This window comes from Xenopus tropicalis, chromosome 7 (assembly GCF_000004195.4).
Source record: "Xenopus tropicalis strain Nigerian chromosome 7, UCB_Xtro_10.0, whole genome shotgun sequence".
NCBI lineage: Eukaryota > Metazoa > Chordata > Amphibia > Anura > Pipidae > Xenopus > Xenopus tropicalis.
Genome location: NC_030683.2, coordinates 89,991,187 through 90,010,008, shown reverse-complemented (window position 1 = coordinate 90,010,008; position 18,822 = coordinate 89,991,187). Strand labels below are relative to the sequence as shown.

The 18,822-nt window shown below is 39.2% G+C and overlaps 1 protein-coding gene across 1 annotated transcript; it reads left to right on the top strand.

Annotated features, from left to right (window-relative positions):
• The first annotated feature begins 4,907 nt into the window (after nucleotides 1–4,907).
• hes5.2 (hairy and enhancer of split 5, gene 2) lies at nucleotides 4,908–6,913 on the top strand. Its single transcript, NM_001044509.1, has 3 exons — nucleotides 4,908–4,993; nucleotides 5,186–5,363; nucleotides 5,898–6,913. Exons 1-3 carry the CDS (start codon nucleotides 4,934–4,936, stop codon nucleotides 6,134–6,136), a joined length of 477 nt encoding a protein of 158 aa, NP_001037974.1. The 5' UTR covers nucleotides 4,908–4,933; the 3' UTR covers nucleotides 6,137–6,913.
• The last annotated feature ends 11,909 nt before the right edge of the window (nucleotides 6,914–18,822 follow it).

The following is an 18,822-nucleotide window of genomic DNA, read 5'->3' as shown; positions in this document are numbered from 1 at the left end:
ATGGAATAACCTGGTTAATACCAGTAGAAAGGGAATGACAGGCCTTGATCAGTTTTCCTGTGCTGACTCCAGATGGCCTGCCTAGACTCGGATATCCACAAAGCACAAAACAAAGTCAAATACCATTGCTAATTCAGCATGGAGCCCGGCACACTTCTTTTGTTCTCCTTATGAATAAAGTGAATAGACAAAAGTGTGGGAAACTCTGAGTTACTTGGAACTCACAGAGTCAGGAGCTCTTAACAAAGTCTGTCACAAGTTCAACATCTGCCTGCGAGAGAGAGCGGGAAACTCCACAGAAAAACAGAGGGAAGGCCTGAGGTCGTTTAGCAAATTAGATTAGCACATAGTTCCGACTTCATTTTGCCAACATTCATGTACATAAGGCATTCATTCAAGCGCCAACATTTTGTGTGCCACCTGGATCCTTTAAATATGATTGATTAGCTTTAAATTGTATTATTGTTATAAGCGGAAGCCTGTTGTGTGGCGATAAAAGCGCTTTGTATAAGGCAAATGGGATTGTGCCAGAACAGTGAAATAAATGTCTGTACATTCAGAATCCTTTCTCAAGCACAAAAACCTTGTTGGGCTGAGAAATAGCCAATATGTGTGCATAATTTATCTGCTCAGTCAAAATGCACTTTAATCTCCACCTCATAAAGCTGCTGCACCCTAATAACATCAGATTTCTGAGTGGCATAGGAAAATGCCCATATTATGCTTTCTGACTGCAGAACTGACATATTTTTCTGTATAGCATCATAAAAAGGGACAGCGAGGTGAACCACAGCAGTGATTAGTCCTCACTGGAGGAGCATATATGCATATATTTTTAATTTATATTTTTGATTGGGAGTCACCATACTGTCCTGGTAGTTCCAGTTACATATACACAACTTCTTAATAGGCATCTAAAAAAGTGCTCCCTCCAGTGGCCAGATTTCAATGCAGTCTGCCCCTTAAATCTCATATTAAATAACATAACAGTCATAACAGTTATTAGAGCTTATACTATATATAGCATTTATATTTCTATATTTCTATATATGATTTAGCTAACACGTCTGTTCTCCAGTTAGTTCTAATCTCTGGAGCTTGCAAAGGAAAATAATGAAGGACTAGGCTTCATTACTTTCAAAAACTTCTTTAGAAACCCAAAAATAAAGCCAATTTCTTTTATGTAAACTATACACATATGTAGCAAACCCTGGAACAGATTGTGCAATTGTTTTCCCATGGTAACTACTGGTAATTACTTCAACCCCATGCCAAATCCCTATAAACCAAGTTAATAACCCTTCTCATGTTTACAGTATCTGTAACAAACTTATCTTTCCTCCACATTAGATGGCTATTTATCAATGGCTTTGGGAAACATTTACACTCAGCTATATGTTCTGTTAGTCTAATTAGATAAACTACCCCTGTTCCTCACTTTCCCACACTCACCCCCATAGAGCCATATTCATCTCTTAATAAAAGAAGTGTGCCATACAACAAAACTCATTAGCAATGCTGCTTGACTTTGCCTTTGTATTTGGTGGGAAAGCTGCTCATAAGAAAGCCATATGTGAAACAGCAATGAGAGCGAATGACTACTTTTACTGACCACTATATACTAGCCTAAAAATGTTGCTGCAAATTTACCTTAACATTAGCATTTGGCTAATACACTAAGGAATCAATACTAATGCATGGTTCAAGAGAAGAGAGAGAACAGATGCAACAGCGCAATAGCAACTAAACAAAAGTGCAAGGAGCATGTTTGGATGCAATTACTTTTAATTAATAAGTCTGTAAGTGCAACTTTTGCAACCATTTAAGCATGACCACACTTGAGGATGCGTTAGGAAATAATCCTTTATTTTAAGTATAATAAGCTTCCTCTAATCTGCAGAAGTTGAATTTATTGAAATGTAGGATGATTGCAGGTGGTATTTCTATATACTTGAATCATCTATAAGGAGCTGACAGATGCTAAGCACCTCTACCACCTTTTTTCATAAATAAAAAAATGTACTTATTTAGCCATTTACCAGAGATTCCATTGTTAACTGTATAATGTTCAGCAGTGAATTTTCAATGGCACTACACAATAAAAGTTTTCTGAAATGTCACGCATAACTGCAGATGCACATAGATGGATTGTTGGATGCCTGCATCCATTATAGGCCCTGCATTTATGCTGCAATATAATACTTGAGAATAATTTGCTTTAATAACCATTTATTAAATATCTTGAGGGGTATGGACTAGTGCATTGTAATGGTGATATTGTTTCCTAATGCATTGGGCCTGGCAAGGGTATGAATGCTACAAACTCAGTAAAGTAAAAGAAAGCTACCAAGCTATAATGTTCCAAGGTTCCATGATGAGCTTCTGTGCACTCGCCATGTGCTGTATATGGAGATTTATAAATAAACTTACAAAATATACTTAGGTTATGTATAGAATACTGATTATCCACTAAATACCATTACCTGCTACCTTTTAGGGCTGGATATCACTCTTCTTGAAATCTTACTCAGCCTGACTCTTTCAATCAATAGGGGATTTAGGGCTCATTTACCATTATCTAAAATGGCATGGGCTGGCATGCTACGGGGTGCAGTATTGCATCCCTAGATCACAATTTTAAAAATACTGCCCTACCATCTGTGTATGTATGCCTGGTTGATGGTTGATTTTTGCTGACCTTGCTTCAGGAGCAGCCATGAACATAAATAGCCAATAATATGTCATAATATGGTTGTGCTCTCTGCCCCATAGTGCATCAAAGGGGTATTCCTCTGTTGTCTAGGCTGTGCTGTGTTAAAGGGGTGGGTATTCCTCTGTTGTCTAGGCTGTGCTCACCTCAGGTGCATACTTCTGTTTGCCAAAATACAGAACCTGAATAACCAAGGGGTATTTTAATTTTGTCAGGGATACATGCCATTAGTTTTGAAGTGTTCATCCCAATGTCTAAAACTATTTCAGCACTGCTATAGAATTACCAAATAATGCTTATATGAAGATAAAATACTAACCCTGATTTTCAGTTTATTTTATATTGTTGTTATTTTTCAGAAATATATCTTCTGTTATACAAAGAAGTGTAATCAAAGGTCCTTCTTTTTTTTGTTTTAGTAAATATTCATCTTACAAGAAAAAAAAAAATCAGTGAACTAGGATTTGTGATAAAGATTTTACATGAGCATGTGCTGCAGCCCCTGGATATCACTCTTTGACTAAACGCCATATGAGGCAAAAAGATGTTGCCCTGAGAATAAAAGGTCTGCCCTGTATGTAGAGCAGATTGCCCTTAGGAACAGAATGAGCTAATCTTTGGTTTCTTACAGGCCGGCTGAGAAGGAGTGACAGACACTTTCCCACAAGTTCACGAAAAGAAGCAAAGGCCCCACAGCTGCTTCCCTATACAAAAGGTCTGACCTTATTCATTTAAAAACCAATGAAAAGGAAAGAATGGGATTGTGTGCTTAAGTCTTACCTGGGTTTGGTTACATAAAGGCCAGTAACTGTAAACTTATGCTTAGTATATTGCCTGGGAAAGATGGTCCTTGCTTTCATATATCATTTAGTGCCCCACAGACATCTGAGCAGCAACTTCTCTTTCAGCTTATGTCATTTTAACTAAAACAAATGGATATGGAATACCATTATGCATTGCTGACATATGTAATAAAGTAAACTGATCTTAACCCCTTCTCTCCCACATTAACTTATGTGCACTGACTGGACGACAAGTCCAATCAATAGAGGTAATGTAGCATGGCCCACCCAAGCAAATGTATATAATTACAGTGTATATGCATGGGGCATGTTGTTAATCTGACCCTATTTTAAAAACTCTTTTTTTAAATGTGGTCTGCTCTCAACTTGGATAAATACAGTGACCACTGCCTGGGACAGCATAACCACTGGGGCATACAGTGTTCATATATACAGTTCATATACATATGGTACCCCAGAACATAAAGGGCAATTGTTGAAAGGAAATATATTCATAATTATGTTGTCCTAAGCAGAAGCTTTTGTGAATACTATGTTGTTTATTGTGTGAGAGATAATTTCCTCTCTACATATTTATACATATGAAAGGAATTGACATATTGATAAACATTATTGAGGTGTTATATGTTGATAACAGTAACAAACCATTAGAAGCATTTTTGTTGGTGTTCTGTAGGTATTAATGGAGCCTGACTAGGCAAGTTTTATGGCAACACTCACTCATATGAATAAATGCTAATATGCCAAGATGCTATGTTCTATCTATCTATCTATCTATCTATCTATCTATCTATCATCTATCTATCTATCTATCTATCTCTCTATCTATCTCTAATTCTATCAATCTCTATCTCTCTCTCTCTGTGTCTGTATGACTATATCTATTTAATTTAGATCTATCTATCTATCTATCTATCTATATATCTATCTTTCTGTGCCTGTCACATGAGCTTGTGTGAATCTGTGGAGATTACCACACTGATAATTGGCTATTTCCCGCCAAATGCAAGGTGCAGCAAAATACATGAATTACTGGGATCATTAAGTGTGTGCTGCCAGAATGCTATTGATCGGTGGCATCAGTCAGAAGCCCACCCCTAGTAAAGGCAGTACTTTCCCAGCACAGGTCAGAACGTTCTCAGAATACTATATCCCCTCTCACACACTCCCCACCTGCTCCTCTGAGAGGAGGTCATTATATCCAAGCCATTCACTGTCAATGCAGCATGACATAATGGATGCTTCTTCTATTGTCTGCTCGCCTGTGCCGATTGGCTGCAGAGTGTGGGAAACTGCAGCAAGCCAGAGACCCACATATCTTAAGTCAGCCTGAGGAGTATAAATACAGGACACGTGCATTTGTACACAGGACACTCATATAAGACGGACACAAGTGGATTGCTACTCCTGCACCTAAGAGATGGCACCCAGCACTGATTTTCTAGATCAGCAAAAGATGACACCCAAGGAAAAAAATAAGGTAAGCAAACTGTTTGCTATTTTTTGAAAATTAGTATAAATTAGTGATAAATTACAAGTCTCAGAATCCCCATTCCAGATTAGTAGTTGAGGAATGGTGGAAATTGTAGTTTTGCAGCAGCCACTGTAACAGATACAATGATAAGTGAAAGAATTTCCCAGGTACTAACACCGGTTCTTTTCTCTTCTTTAGCTACGAAAGCCAGTTGTGGAGAAGATGCGTAGGGACAGGATTAACAGCAGCATTGAGCAGCTGAAAGGTCTCCTGGAAACTGTCTTTCACAAGCAGCAGCCCAACGTGAAGTTGGAGAAGGCGGATATTTTGGAGATGACAGTTACTTACCTGAGACAGCAAACTCTTCAGATAAAAAGTAAGAACTGATTAATATTTTTTTATATTTTGGAGTTGTAAGTGCTTGGAGCTAATATGAAGCAAAGAGCAAAAGTTTGTTTATGACTAATAAATACATGTTTATTGGTTTATGGTTCCCCATACCTGCATAGGGTTAGATGCTTAGATATTTATTCAAAGTGTCCTAGTTGTTGGCAATTAAGCCAGCTTTACAAGAATTACATATATATTATATATGTATTCATATTTAGGGGGTGGTGATTATAGCCAGGTCTTTTAACATTGCCAGTGGTTATTAAGCTGGTACTGTTTTATCTTTATGGATATTATAAATGTTTTTAGAGCTTCAAGGATAGCAATGTATGGACACAAACTGAGTAATAGGTTCAGGTCAGTTTGCTAAACCTAGACTGCTGGGTGCCACAGACCAGTTTAAAATTTCTCTCCTCAAGTGACTAATTTCACAGTAGTACACTGACAAGGTCAGAAGTACCTCTCTATTGACTTATTATAAAAATCAGTGACTCTAACTTTATTTTCCTTTTTCTTTTAGGTGAAATACCTCATAACAATGACATTCAGATGGATTACAAAGATGGTTACTCCAGATGTTTCGAGGAAGTTATTGACTTTTTATCGCTTCACCAAAAGCAGCCAGAAACAGCAAAGCTAATCAGCCATTTCCACTCAAAAGCAACAGCCAGCAGTATTTCATCTTTTCCTATCAGATGCAGTCAATCCAAGACAGCAAATGGCACTGGCAGCAGCAGCAGCCTTTGGAGGCCATGGTAGATGTGAAGAAAATTGTCATTCAAAACACAACAACCCAGAGGATTATGTGACTTGTTCAGTTACGGTCCTCTTAGACTGTAGGAAATATTTTCCTGTACCTCTTATGCAAGGGGTTTATATTTGTTTGAAAAAAAAATGGAGTGCGGCCCTACAGTCAATTTAACCCTGCAGGTGCACAATGGCACCCAAGAGGTTAAACTGGCTCTGAGCAATATGGGCATTAGCCCAGCACTCTGTTAAAAGTATTGTACTTTGCAAAAGGGGTAGTGCATTGCATGTGAGGAAATGAAAGTATATGCGTACTTGCATTTGCCTTCAATATGAAGAGTTTCTATTAAGATGTATAGGTTGTACATGTTACAGTATTTGTAGGTTTATAAACCATTCTACATGCCAATAAGCACTTATGGCTCAGGCCAGTTTGATTCTGCCATGCAGAGAATCACTGTGTAGAAGTGATTGTAATAATGGATATTTACACCATTATAGGCTTGTATATATAACCTATATATGACACACTAATGGCTAAATGTGGAATATTTCTACATATATGTTTGTTTTTCATAAAAATAGTATCAGCATTTATGCTTTATATTAAAGAATATATGTATGAGATTCAATGTATTTCATTTTGGAATCAATTCCAGAATTTTATGGCAAAATGTATTTCTTAATGAAAAATATGTTAATGCATATTGTATATGCACAACTTGTATCTTTATTTAACTGAAAAATAAATGTATTTTTGTTATAATAAAAATTATGCTGTATATTCAATCTTTTTAAATGTCTTCAGCATGTACATACAGACTATTGCTGCACACAATGCAGAGATAATATTAAATAGCAGTAAAACACTAGAAATCGTGATGGTGGTTCCAGGAAGCCCAGTTATCTATGTATAAAACTTGAACACAACGGTTTTATTTAACTGACACTGGGGTTCCACATGATTTATAATGATATAATTTGCATTATTAGTTACTGAAAAGGTATCCCCACCCAAAAACTGGTTTGCATAATAAAAGAAAAAAATTCTAAGCAACTTTGCACTATACATGAATTTAAAAAATACACATCTCTACAAGTAAACTTCTTCTAATACCTAGCTGATGCACTATACACAATGTTGTGTGCAATGAAATCCAGGTCACAGAACATAAAAAGGGCCCCTGAAAGCCCAAAGTAAAATTAAACTGCCAGTCTCTCATGCAAACAAGCCCAACTGCATTATCAAGTTATCAGGTTGCTGGGTGCCACGAGGGAGACTGATAGACTGTGCAACATTGGGGGGTGGGAGAGTTGCTAGTGAATAATCAGGTTACCACACATGTATGTTACTGGATCTGGTAAAGATAAGGTGCACTAAGTCTATCAGCTTCTATGCTCCCTGAACTGGCTATATAGCCCTCCTATCTAGCACCTATCTAGTGTAAACACTTCATTTTTCTAAAGTGAAAATAAAAGCAGAGCTGACAGTAACACTTGCCTTTAATCTGTCGCTATATATTAAGCACCTATCTAGTGCAACCAACCCTTATATCTGTAGGGAAATCAAAATAAAGGAGGCAGTAACCCTTAATACTGACACTTAAAAACGACTCTGCAAAGTGTGAATGTACATTAAAATTTACCTATAGTTGTTCACTGATAGGGCTGCTTTTGTAAGTAATTGTTACTTAAAGTCCCTAACAATTGATACCTTAATAACAGCAGGATACATTGAATCCATATCTTATGCCACAAGGTTGCTTGTAGTTTATATTACCTTCTCTAAGACTTAATGTAACCTTTTCAAAAAGGAATTTTTAGTGATATATTTCCATTTACTAACCATCTGATTTTTTTTTCTCGATTCGGATTTTTAGCACTAAAGGTCACAAAAAAAGGTGCAGTTTTTTTCAAGATTTACTATGCGTCAAAACGACTAAAAATCCTAAAACTTGCCAACATCATGTAAAAGTCAATGGCAAAGGCTGAAGGTTGGAGGTTTCAAATTTTTGATGTTCTTTTGTGCAACAATTTGATAAAGTAGAGATTTTGGTGCAACAATTCAAAAATTTTGAGTTTTCACTGCGACAATTTGAAAAAGTTGCAGTCGGATTTTTTTAGTAAATTCAGAAAACAGTTTACCTGAATTTTAAAATTAACATATTTTTTTTTTAGCAATAATAGAGTTTTAGTAAATCTGCACAGCTCTATAGAAAACATTTTAAATTGTCACTTACAATTGGAGTCTTATTCTCAACTCACATAACTTTTCTAAAATGTGGTCAAAATATGAGCAGATGCACCAAAATCTAAGAAATTAACTAAAAGGTATATTCCTGAGCATGTGGAGAACTTTGGCACACAAAAATACATTAGATGCACAATATTTTCTATACATAGACAGACTTAGCATTAAAACTGATGTATGATGGGCAACATTCTGAGGCAATTTTCTTCATTTTTTATTCTATGTGGTTTTTTAGTTATTTCACTTTTTGTTCAACAGCTCTCCAGTTTGGATAATGTATTGTACAAATATCCAAACTCTCCAGTTTGGATATTTGGATATTGGTATATGTATTGCAGAGGATCTGAATACAAAAACAAATAATAAAAAGGAACAATAACGTGAAGTCATTGAATGAAATCTGATCTTTTGTTGGCTTCAGCCACTTTTTCTAACCTTGGACCACAGTTATATAGTAAAAACCACTGTGCAATGTTTGGGGACCCTGGTTTTATTAGTGTCTGAATGGCAGCAATTTAAATTTCCCCACTGAAAGTCAATGAGTGACATCTGATTGGCGGTTGGTTGCTCTGCCCACTTTTTCTAATCTAGAACTGCAGTTACCCAGTGGCTAAAGATGAATGTATGTATAACTTTATTTATAAAGCGCTACTTATGTAGGCAGCGCTGTACAGTAGAATACATTAATATAAACAGGGGTATTAAAATAGATAAATACAAAGTATTACAATAAGCACAAATAAATACAAGATAGAGTTGCAATAAGTTAAGAATCAAAGACACAAGAGGATGGAGGTCCCTGCCCCGTAGAGCTTACAATCTAGATGGTAATACACGCTAAGATCTGCTCACTTGGTGAGGTTGCCAAGCGAGCGGATCTTCTCCCGATATCCCCACCTACAGGTGGGCAATATTGGGTGAGTTCCGGCGAATTCGGTAATTCAGTAGTTTGGCCCTGAGACCGATATCGGCAGCTAGAATCAGCCTGTGAATGGCCACCTTAACTCTGCAAAGTTTAGGGACCCTAGGATTAATAGTTAAAGAACAGCAGCAGTTTAAACTTAAACCAATAAAAGTCAATACGTGAATTGTGATTGGTGGGTGTGCCCACTTTTTCTAACCTTGAGTCAAAGTCACCCAGTGACAGTGGGCACCCTGGCATAAATAGTGTGAGAATGACAGCATTTTAAATGTAAACCAATGAAATTCTATGGATGAAATCTGGCTGTTAGTGGCCCAACTCACTGAACTGGAGTCCCCCAGTGACCAACTCTGCAAAGTTTGGGTGCTCAAGCATAATAATTGACCTGTAATTAGGTGAAATGTGATTGGCTGTTGGTGGCTCTGCCCACTTATTATAACTTTGACCTGCAAATACCCAGTGACTAACTTTGCAAAGTTTAACAATACTGGAATTAATACTTAAATAATGGCATCAGTTTAAATATAAACCAATGAAATTTAATCGGTGGAAACGGTTTGGCTGTTGGTGGCTCCTCCCACTTTTCCTAACCTTTAACCTTAGTCTCCCAGTGACAAACTATGAAAAGTTTGGGGACCCTGGCATTAAATGTGTAAGAATAGCAGCAGTTAAAATCTCTCCATTAAAATCAATTAAATTAATCTGTTGTTGGTGGCACCACCCACTTTTTCTAACCTTGAACCACAGTTACCTAATGACTACCTTAGTATTAATATTTAAAGAATGACAGCAGTTTAAATTTAAACCAATGAAAGTCTATTAGTGAAATCTGATTGGCTGTTGTTGGCTCTGCCCACTTTTCTAAATTTGGGACATAGTCACCCAGTGACGAACTGTGCAAAGTTTGGGAACCCTGGCATTAAACCAGTAAAATTCAATAGCTCAAACCTCTGCCCGCTTTTTCAAACATAAAACTGCAGTCCCCTAGTGACCAACTGAGAAAAGTTTGGGGACCCTGGGGTTAATACTGTGAGAATGGCAGCAGGTTGAATTTACCCATTAAAAGTCAATAGGTAAAATCTGATTGGCTGTTGGTGGCTCTGCCCAGTTTTACTAAACTTGAACTGCAGTTACCTGGTCCTCTACAAAGTTTGGGGACCCTGGTGTTAAGTCAATCGGTGAAATTTGATTGGCTGTTGTTGGCTCCTCCCACTTTGGGTCATCCAACAAATGTTGCTGTTTTATTCGGGGTGACCCCATGATTATATTATTCAAGTTTGGGGAGTGTAGCTTCAAACCTGTAAGATTGGCAGCAGTTTGAAAATCTTCCCTGTCACAAAAAGACTGGGGCGAAGAAGTGTGGAGAGTCTGGGTGTTGTACCCCTAAAACTGTAGGAGGAGTAGCATTTAGAAAATGGGGGGCGCTAAGAAGAAGAAGAAAAAGAAGATTAAGAAGCAGAAGAATAAGCTGAAGAACAGTATATTGGGTTTTTTAAACCAACATAAAAATGCAAATGTTCCAGCAATTTATCCACATTTTTTTTACTTCCCTTTAAAAAAATACAAAGAACACTATCCACTATCTTAATCAGCTAATATCAAAATAATAGCAAAAGCACGCTAGATGTTCTTAACTATGGGAGTCCATAAAGGTAAGACCAAAAATTAATTATGCAAAAAAACTGAGAAAATAACCCAGAATCATATGCCACAAATACAGATCAAAATATACATCACAGAAATGCTCATTTTTGCAAGTGAATGTAAACACAGAATTGTAAACCCCCATCAGGTAAACAGGACCAAAAGTTCCCACATTATCACAACCAAGAAGTAATAGGCTGAAAAGTCTGCATTTCAGAGAGCAAGAGCAAATACCTTGGGTAAATTAAGAACACGGAGGCTGTTGGACTACAACGCCCACCATGCTTAAACACTTGATTATAAAGAATAGCAGGAGTTGATGTCCAGCAACATCTAAGGATGTTGAAGAGACAGGGCCCTTTGGAATACATTCGCAAAAGTGAAGCAAATGTTACTCTGAAACATTAAGCCAGACTAAACAATTTTCAAATTTTGCTTTGATTAGTCTTGTGGGCTCAAACTCAGGCTCAAACTCACCTGCATTTGTTCCTGCACTCCCCTGCATTCCCCCACAGGAAGAAACGTATCCTTAGCTTCCTTATGGGGCTGTACTAACGCAGGCACATGTAAGCACCAATTGCTGGTGGAATGCAACATGCTGTGTTCCATCTCCATTCGGCACTTACATGTGCCTGTGTTTGTACAGTCCAACATGGAAGAATGGTGTGAGTTTCTTCCTTCACTCTACTGCGGTGGAACACAGGAAAACACCACCGGTAGTGCAGGAACAAACACAGGTGAGTATGAATTGAGTATGAGTGTGAGTTGCTTATCACTTCTGTTTTATGTATTCTACATATGTTATTAGTGTAATGTATAACAGTTGCTCTTCCTGAGTACTATATTGCCTTGAAGTGGTTTTCTATACTTCAAAGCTTTCTGCAGTTTAAAAACAAGCTATTTTGAGCTACTTTGGTTTCTTGCAGCTAGTATATAGAGCTAAATGTCACCTGCATTATTTTCCATTGCACACTAGCACACTAGATCACTAACATTTGTAATTACACATTTCTGAATTTCACTGTGCAGAGCTGATCTTCAAAACTCTCTCTAACCCCTGGTATGTATGTATTCCTCCCCACACTGGCATTCCCCTTCCACTAAAAAGACTCTTTTGGGTGTTTTGCCGTTTGTACTCCTGAGGTGGGGTCCTCCTGCGTTCTATGGCAGGGGAGCACAGGACAAAACACCAGCATTCAGCCTTTTTCGGCAAGGTTCAGGTTCGGCCGAATCCATGGTCCTGGCTGAAGCGAATTTGGAAAGGTTAAATGTCCGCGGCGAAGTTTACCCCTTTCCGGATCCTAATTAACATATGCTACTTGGGATTCAGATTTGGTTCAGTATTTGGCCAAATCCCTTAGGATGGATTCGGGGGTTCGGCCGAACCTAAAAAACTGGGGTTATATACCTGGGTTCTTAGCTATGGCATAGAGTTAAGACAAAAATTAATTGTGCAAAAAATTAACATTCAACAGAAAAAATAACACAAATATAGATCACGGAAATTATCATTTTTATTGATGCAAGTGACACACAGTGTAAATACAGCATCGTAAACCCCCATTAGGTAAACAAGGCCAAAAGCTTGCACATTATCACAAACAAAAAGTAATAGACTGAAAAGACTGCATTTAAGAACATGCAGCTTAGTGAGGATCAAAAGTTGTCCAATGTGTATTTCACAATAGCACAATTTAGGAACTATTTCAGCAGAACTTGTACAAATAGTGTGCTCTTGAGTGCTAGCAAGTATGCAAATGTTTGTGTGTAAAAATGTTCTTAATTAATGATGATGCATCTAAAATGAGTCAAAAACTGCTAATATTCTGGGCATGGGTGACAGAAATTCATTTAAATTGACAGAAATCATCTTCTGATGCTTCTCTGTGCTCCTGTTACACTGAGTGATATATATCTGCACAGAGAAGCACCAGGAGACGACACAGTAAATTACACTATGTTGGATGGCATACTGTATGTTACTGTTAATTAGAATTGCAAAATATGGCAGGCTACATTTAGTTTAATAAATTCTGGGATATTGCTCAATTTTCTTTATACTGCAGGGTCGGTACTTGGGAGCCAGAACAGATGCTTCAGACAATCCCATCATTTTATATATATATATATATATATATATATATATATATATATATATATATGTGTGTGAACTCAATAACAAAATAAACCTATGATAAATTTCTGCACTGAAGTCCATAATTTAGCTGTGATGATGGACGAAGATAAAGTAGTTATTGCATTACAAATTCCTAAATAAAAGAACCTAAATCACATTGCTTTATTTTCCTTATAAGTAAACTAATTTAAAGCACTGCATAACATGCATTTGTTATATAAATACATTATGGTGCCTGTAGAGACCAGGCAGATATTTAATTTAGGGTTAAAAATTGGATAGGGGCTAATTAAAAAATAATAAATTATTCAGGGGTGTATTTAGGTCCAGTGCTGCCCTAGGCACTGGACCTAAAAACGCCTCAACATCACGTATATGATGTCACGCACACCACACGCACATTACATGCACCAACATATCAGAAGTAACGTCATGCACATTGTGCATGTGACATCCCTCCCAAAGAGCATCCCAACACCCTTACCCCCCAATTCCATCACTGTATTTCCTATGGAAATCCGTGGCAGAGGCTGGGGGCATTTTTTTTTTTTATTAAAAAAAATAATAAAACACATGCACCGAAGGCCGTCTCACTAAGGCTTCCGCCCTAGGCACCGGTCCTACCCCCACCAAAACAGCCAAAAACAGTTATTTATAGATAAGAGTTAGTTACGTTGTTCCAAGGGAAGGAGTTAAGGATCCACAGATCACTGAAACATGTAAATTCAAAATAAGCAGAAGTCAGTTCTTTGGGTACTGCCGCCAGGGCACATGGGGGGACAGTCATCTCGGGCCCGGAGGATTTCCATTTTTATGGTGGCCCGGCTGTACTAGATTTTTCTGATTAGCTAGATAATCAAATACAGGCCTAGCCCACCTTAACCCAGAAAATATTGTTGTGAGGGGCCCCATGATTTCTAATGGTGGCCCTGCCATATACGCACTTGAAGGCCTGTGTCTAGGGCCACAGTTTTAGGGGGGGCAGCCTTTGGATGCCTATATGGTAAATATTTTTTTTTTCTTTTGTGAAAAAAAACAGTTTCCACTGCCACCGGATCCTTTTCTATGAAATCCAGTGGCAGAGGTGGGGGGGTACCTGGCCTGTGCTGCAGGCTGATGTGACATCACGCACGCTGAAGTGACGTCACATGCAAAATGTTGCGCAATTATGTCACAGAGGGTCGCAGGAACGGTCCAGTACTATCCTAGGAAAAACAGTATTGGCTGCTGCCTTAGTTATGCTAGGGTAAGGGATAAATCCTCAGAGATCAAAAACATAAAAAGTATAGAGGGGCACAAACCCATAGTGTAATTCTGTAAAATAATTTTAATAAAATTGCACTCAGACAATAAAATCTTCTCAGAATTCTACCATCTCTAGTTCTGGATTACTTGTAAGGAATCCCCACAGCTGCAGTTCTGTGTATGGTCCTTATGTTAGTAAGATGGCCTGTCCATTGAAAAGATTAAAGAGTACTTACAAATTTTTATGTAACAGTTGTGCCATAGTTGAGGAGATTTCAGTTATCCATAATTATAGCCAACGAGCAGTATTCCCTAGCATTATGTCACCATATTGTCCACGCTCACAAATCTCTTGGTGAAACATGAGACTTTAAGCTTTTGATGAAAGTAAGAACATAAACTGTAACTGTAAAGTCTTCTCACAGCTACACTATCATAGGGGTAATTTAATATGTGTAATAAAAGCACTTCTATCCAGGGTCTGGCTGTACTCTGCAACTTGCTCAAAATAAAAAAATCATCCATGAGGTACAGAGCCACAGAGTTGGTGGACACAAGCTAACCCTTCCCTTACCGCCTACAAGGCCTCATTGTTGCCTGCATCCACTGCCATTCCCGAAGTTGTGCATTTAAATCATGTGTTATGGAACAGGTACAGATGAGACAAGGGGCAGCCTACTGTATGTGTGCCCCCCTTCCATCCATCATAAATACAGCACTCTTAAACACATCTATATTTAAGGGGTGTACGCTGGTCTCTATAGTCTGAAACATAGTACAGAGACACACAGTAATGTTTCTATTTGCAGGGCAGGGAGCAAAGTGCAAAATGGTGGACTGAGACCATTTTGCTTTTTGCACCCTGCTCTGCAGACAGGAAATAAGCTCTCATATGTTGCAGAATCATCAGCCCTGTGTGTGAGGTGTCAGCCTTACTGCTAAGAGGAATAAAAACTCAACTAGAACTAACTTCTTAGCATCAAGCATTCAATTTGGAATGCTCTGTAAAATATAGATAAAAATATAATGCAATGATTTGCAAATCATGGCAACCCTTTATTTAACTGCAAATAGTACAAAGAAAACATATCAAATGTTGAAACATTTACATAAAATGGATGCAGAGAATGTGAAGCAATCTCTGTACATAAGGAACAAAGTTAAAAGCAAATGTTGGATGGCCTTGATCTTCCTCAGATTGTACTGCCTTCACAACAGACGAGTCTCTGTAGATGAAGTCACTGCAGGGGCTCAGGGATACTTCTGGAAACCATTGTTAACAAAATTTGTTGTTGCACCCACAAATGCAAGTTAAAACTCTACTATTCAATGAAGAAACCATACATAAACATGATCTAGAAACACCACTGCCTACTCTGGGCCTCATTTTCCCAACTTTTTTGGAAACTGGGTTGTACATATATAAAGATCAGAGACTCAATTAATGCAAGAAGCAGGATGAATTACAAGGCTGAGCAGCTGGAATGATATTTGCTTTACCCCATTAATAGTTAACATTTTACTGTATTGCATATATCTCCTGCTTAATGTTTACCTCCCTTTAGTTTTTTATTCCACGGGAGTAGAACTTTTCAAGAAGTGAAGTGGTTTCTGGCAGATGGAGGGGGGTGGAACAAGGTGTAATTGGCATGTCTATACCTGGCTTAGCCTATATTTTTGAAATTGCATATCTTGGGAGGTATGGAACAATACAGACGATTTTATATGAATAACAAAGCATAACAGCCAGCTGGTCTGAAACCACACAATAAATTTACTTTGTAGCTTCCACTGCACCAGAAAACAATAATTTTTTAATAACTGCCCTACAAAATACTACAATAAAATGCGTATGTTGCATCAATATACATGCCCATGATATATATGTGAAGTTGTAAGATTATGAAATAGATCACATTTCCTTCCCTTTTACAGTAAATCAAGTGTGGAACAGAACTGAAATTGCAGAATGTGGTAAAAAAAAGCCTCTCAATCTGAAAGTGAACAGAAGAAGTATTTGTACAACATTACTATGTTAGGAACCCTATGCCCAAACAGCTTATACAAAAGTTTCTGGCTGCTTCTCAGAAAAGCACAAGATACATCAGACATCCCTTTTCTTTGAACTCAAACCCAGGACCCACATAAGCAAGCACAACACCCATCCATCCCTAGAATTAAGCTGAGCCTTTTTGCCATTGATTTTGAATGGAGCTATCATTTGTGTCACGTTAATTAATGTAGATCTTTTAGAAAAATACAAAGAACTGTTGCTATATCTGGGCTGATTATTAATCAGGTCTGCTGCACAGGGTTTCACTTGAGTAAAGTTTAAAGTGAAAATCAATTTGAACTGAATTTTCCTTAAGGGCCATGGTCCACACAGGAAATTAGTCCCCCGTGGTTAAATCTCCGCTACTGTGGGCCAAACTGAAAATGCCTTCCCACCAGCAAAAAAGTGAATCACCGGTATGAAGGCATACATAGAGCTTCATTTTCTGAAGTTGGACAAAGTTTTCTCCTGCAAGAAACTTCGCTTGACTTTGGAAAAAAAAGCACTGCACAACTTTTGAAAAATAAGCACCCCAATCGGGGAGATTGGTCACCCGTAGTATCCTAGATTTAACTGCGAGCAACTAATCTACCCATGGGCCATGGCCCTTAGCAAAATAAAAAAGATTTTTTATGTTACTTAGCATCGCCAAGATTTCATTAGACCTCTTTGTATGACAGTTTTTTATTAATCTGGCCCCAAACATATGAATGAGAAGCAGCATAGGTGGTTTTTCATGGTGAGGGCAAGGAGGTTGGGGAATGCCCTTCCTAGTGATGTTGTGACAGCAGATTCTGTTAATGTCTTTAGAGGGGCTTGGATGAGTTCTTGAACAATCATAGTATCCAAGGCTATTGTGATACTAATATCTACAGTTAGTTGCAGAGGAAGAGAGAGGGGTTGTCATTGGTGGAGTATCAAATAAATAGAAATATATCTAGAGTTCGGGAACTCAGAGGATCACACAGCCCTAAAGGATCTGGTATCAGCCAATAGCAAGTTGCAAACAATATAACTCAGCATGGACACTGGTAAACAGGGTTGAACAGGGCCCAGAACTGATCCCTGCTGGGCACTCCGGGGCCCGCAGGTCCCTTTCTCCCGACATGCCTAAGTATGCACGCTTGGGGGAGGGGGTTGGGTGGGCGACGGGGGCCTGGGAGTGAACCAAGGCGGGGGTCCCTTGGGGGGGTGTGGGGCCCCTGCAGTAGCAGCCCTCGTGGGCCCTGCATCACCCTTCTGACCCTGCTGATAAATGTACAGAATGTACATGTACAATGATGCAATGAAAAGAAAGCTATTAATATAAAAGTAACTGGACATTTACAGATGACCTTATCACTTGCCAAGTTATCGCTTTAAAAAACATATAAAAGGCTATAAGGGCTTATAACTGGGTATATATCAAAGGTTTGGCAATCAGTCTTATAGGTTGCCACTCATTTGGTAAAAGGTCACAATTTGGAGATCCATTTCCAGGCTGATCCATTTTCAGGGCTGGATTTCAAAACCGGCCGCCCCGAGGCCACCCCCAGTCGTACGGGGTGTTTAGGGGGTGCGCGCACATGGCAAACAGCCGGAGCGGGGGGTAGGGGTTGGGGATTCAAGCGGGCATCCGTAGGCCAAACTTGCATACGGAGCAGTGGGGAGGAGTCCCCATTGCTCCGTATGGGAACACAAATTTTATGATTTTGGTGTGGCGGGGTGGCATGCCGCCCCCAGGTTTCTGCCGCCCTAGGCCAGGGCCTTTGTGGCCTCTCCACAAATCCGGCCTGTCCATTTTTTGTCTCCTAGGACATGAATAGCTCAGTGCAGAGCAGGGAAGAGACTTCTAGGACATGAATAGCCCAAAGGCCCATTACAGCCGACTTTTAAAAAGCATGCTCTCTTGTACCATGTAATCAAATTCAGCATCTGCTACCTGCCTTCCTGCACCTAGTGCCCTATGGTCAGGGCCGCCATCAGGGGGGTACAGGGGGTACAGCCGTCCCGGGCCCGGACGATTTTAACTTTAAAAGGGGGCCTGGCGCTGCTACAGTTCTCTTAGCTCGGGCCCCCTTTAATCTATTCCGGGCCCCTGTCATTGGTGGTCAGCGGTAATCCTATTGGTCGCGCCCCGTGCGTACATGCACGTCAGTACGCACGGGGCACAACCTTATAAAAGGGCCTGGCGTCTTTCGGCACTCAGAAGTGCAGTGCTGTTGGGAACGAAGGACCTCGCCGGAGGAGCCGTCGCCGGAGGAGCCCAAGGAGGGTTGTGCTGTGCTGGCTACCAATGTACTAGGGGGGTTTGCTGGCTACCAATGTAATAGGGGGATTGCTGGCTACCAATGTAATAGGGGGGTTTGCTGGCTACCAATGTAATAGGGGGGGCACTGCTGGCTACCAATGTATTAGGGGGGGCCCTGCTGGCTACCAATGTATTAGGGGGGGCCCTGCTGGCTAC

Coding starts and splice junctions, on each gene's coding strand:
- hes5.2 (NM_001044509.1), top strand. CDS start 4,934: ATGGCACCCAGCACTGATTTTCTAGATCAGCAAAAGATGACACCCAAG. Junction 4,994..5,185: donor CACCCAAGGAAAAAAATAAG/GTAAGCAAACTG, acceptor TCTCTTCTTTAG/CTACGAAAGCCAGTTGTGGA. Junction 5,364..5,897: donor GCAAACTCTTCAGATAAAAA/GTAAGAACTGAT, acceptor TTTTTCTTTTAG/GTGAAATACCTCATAACAAT.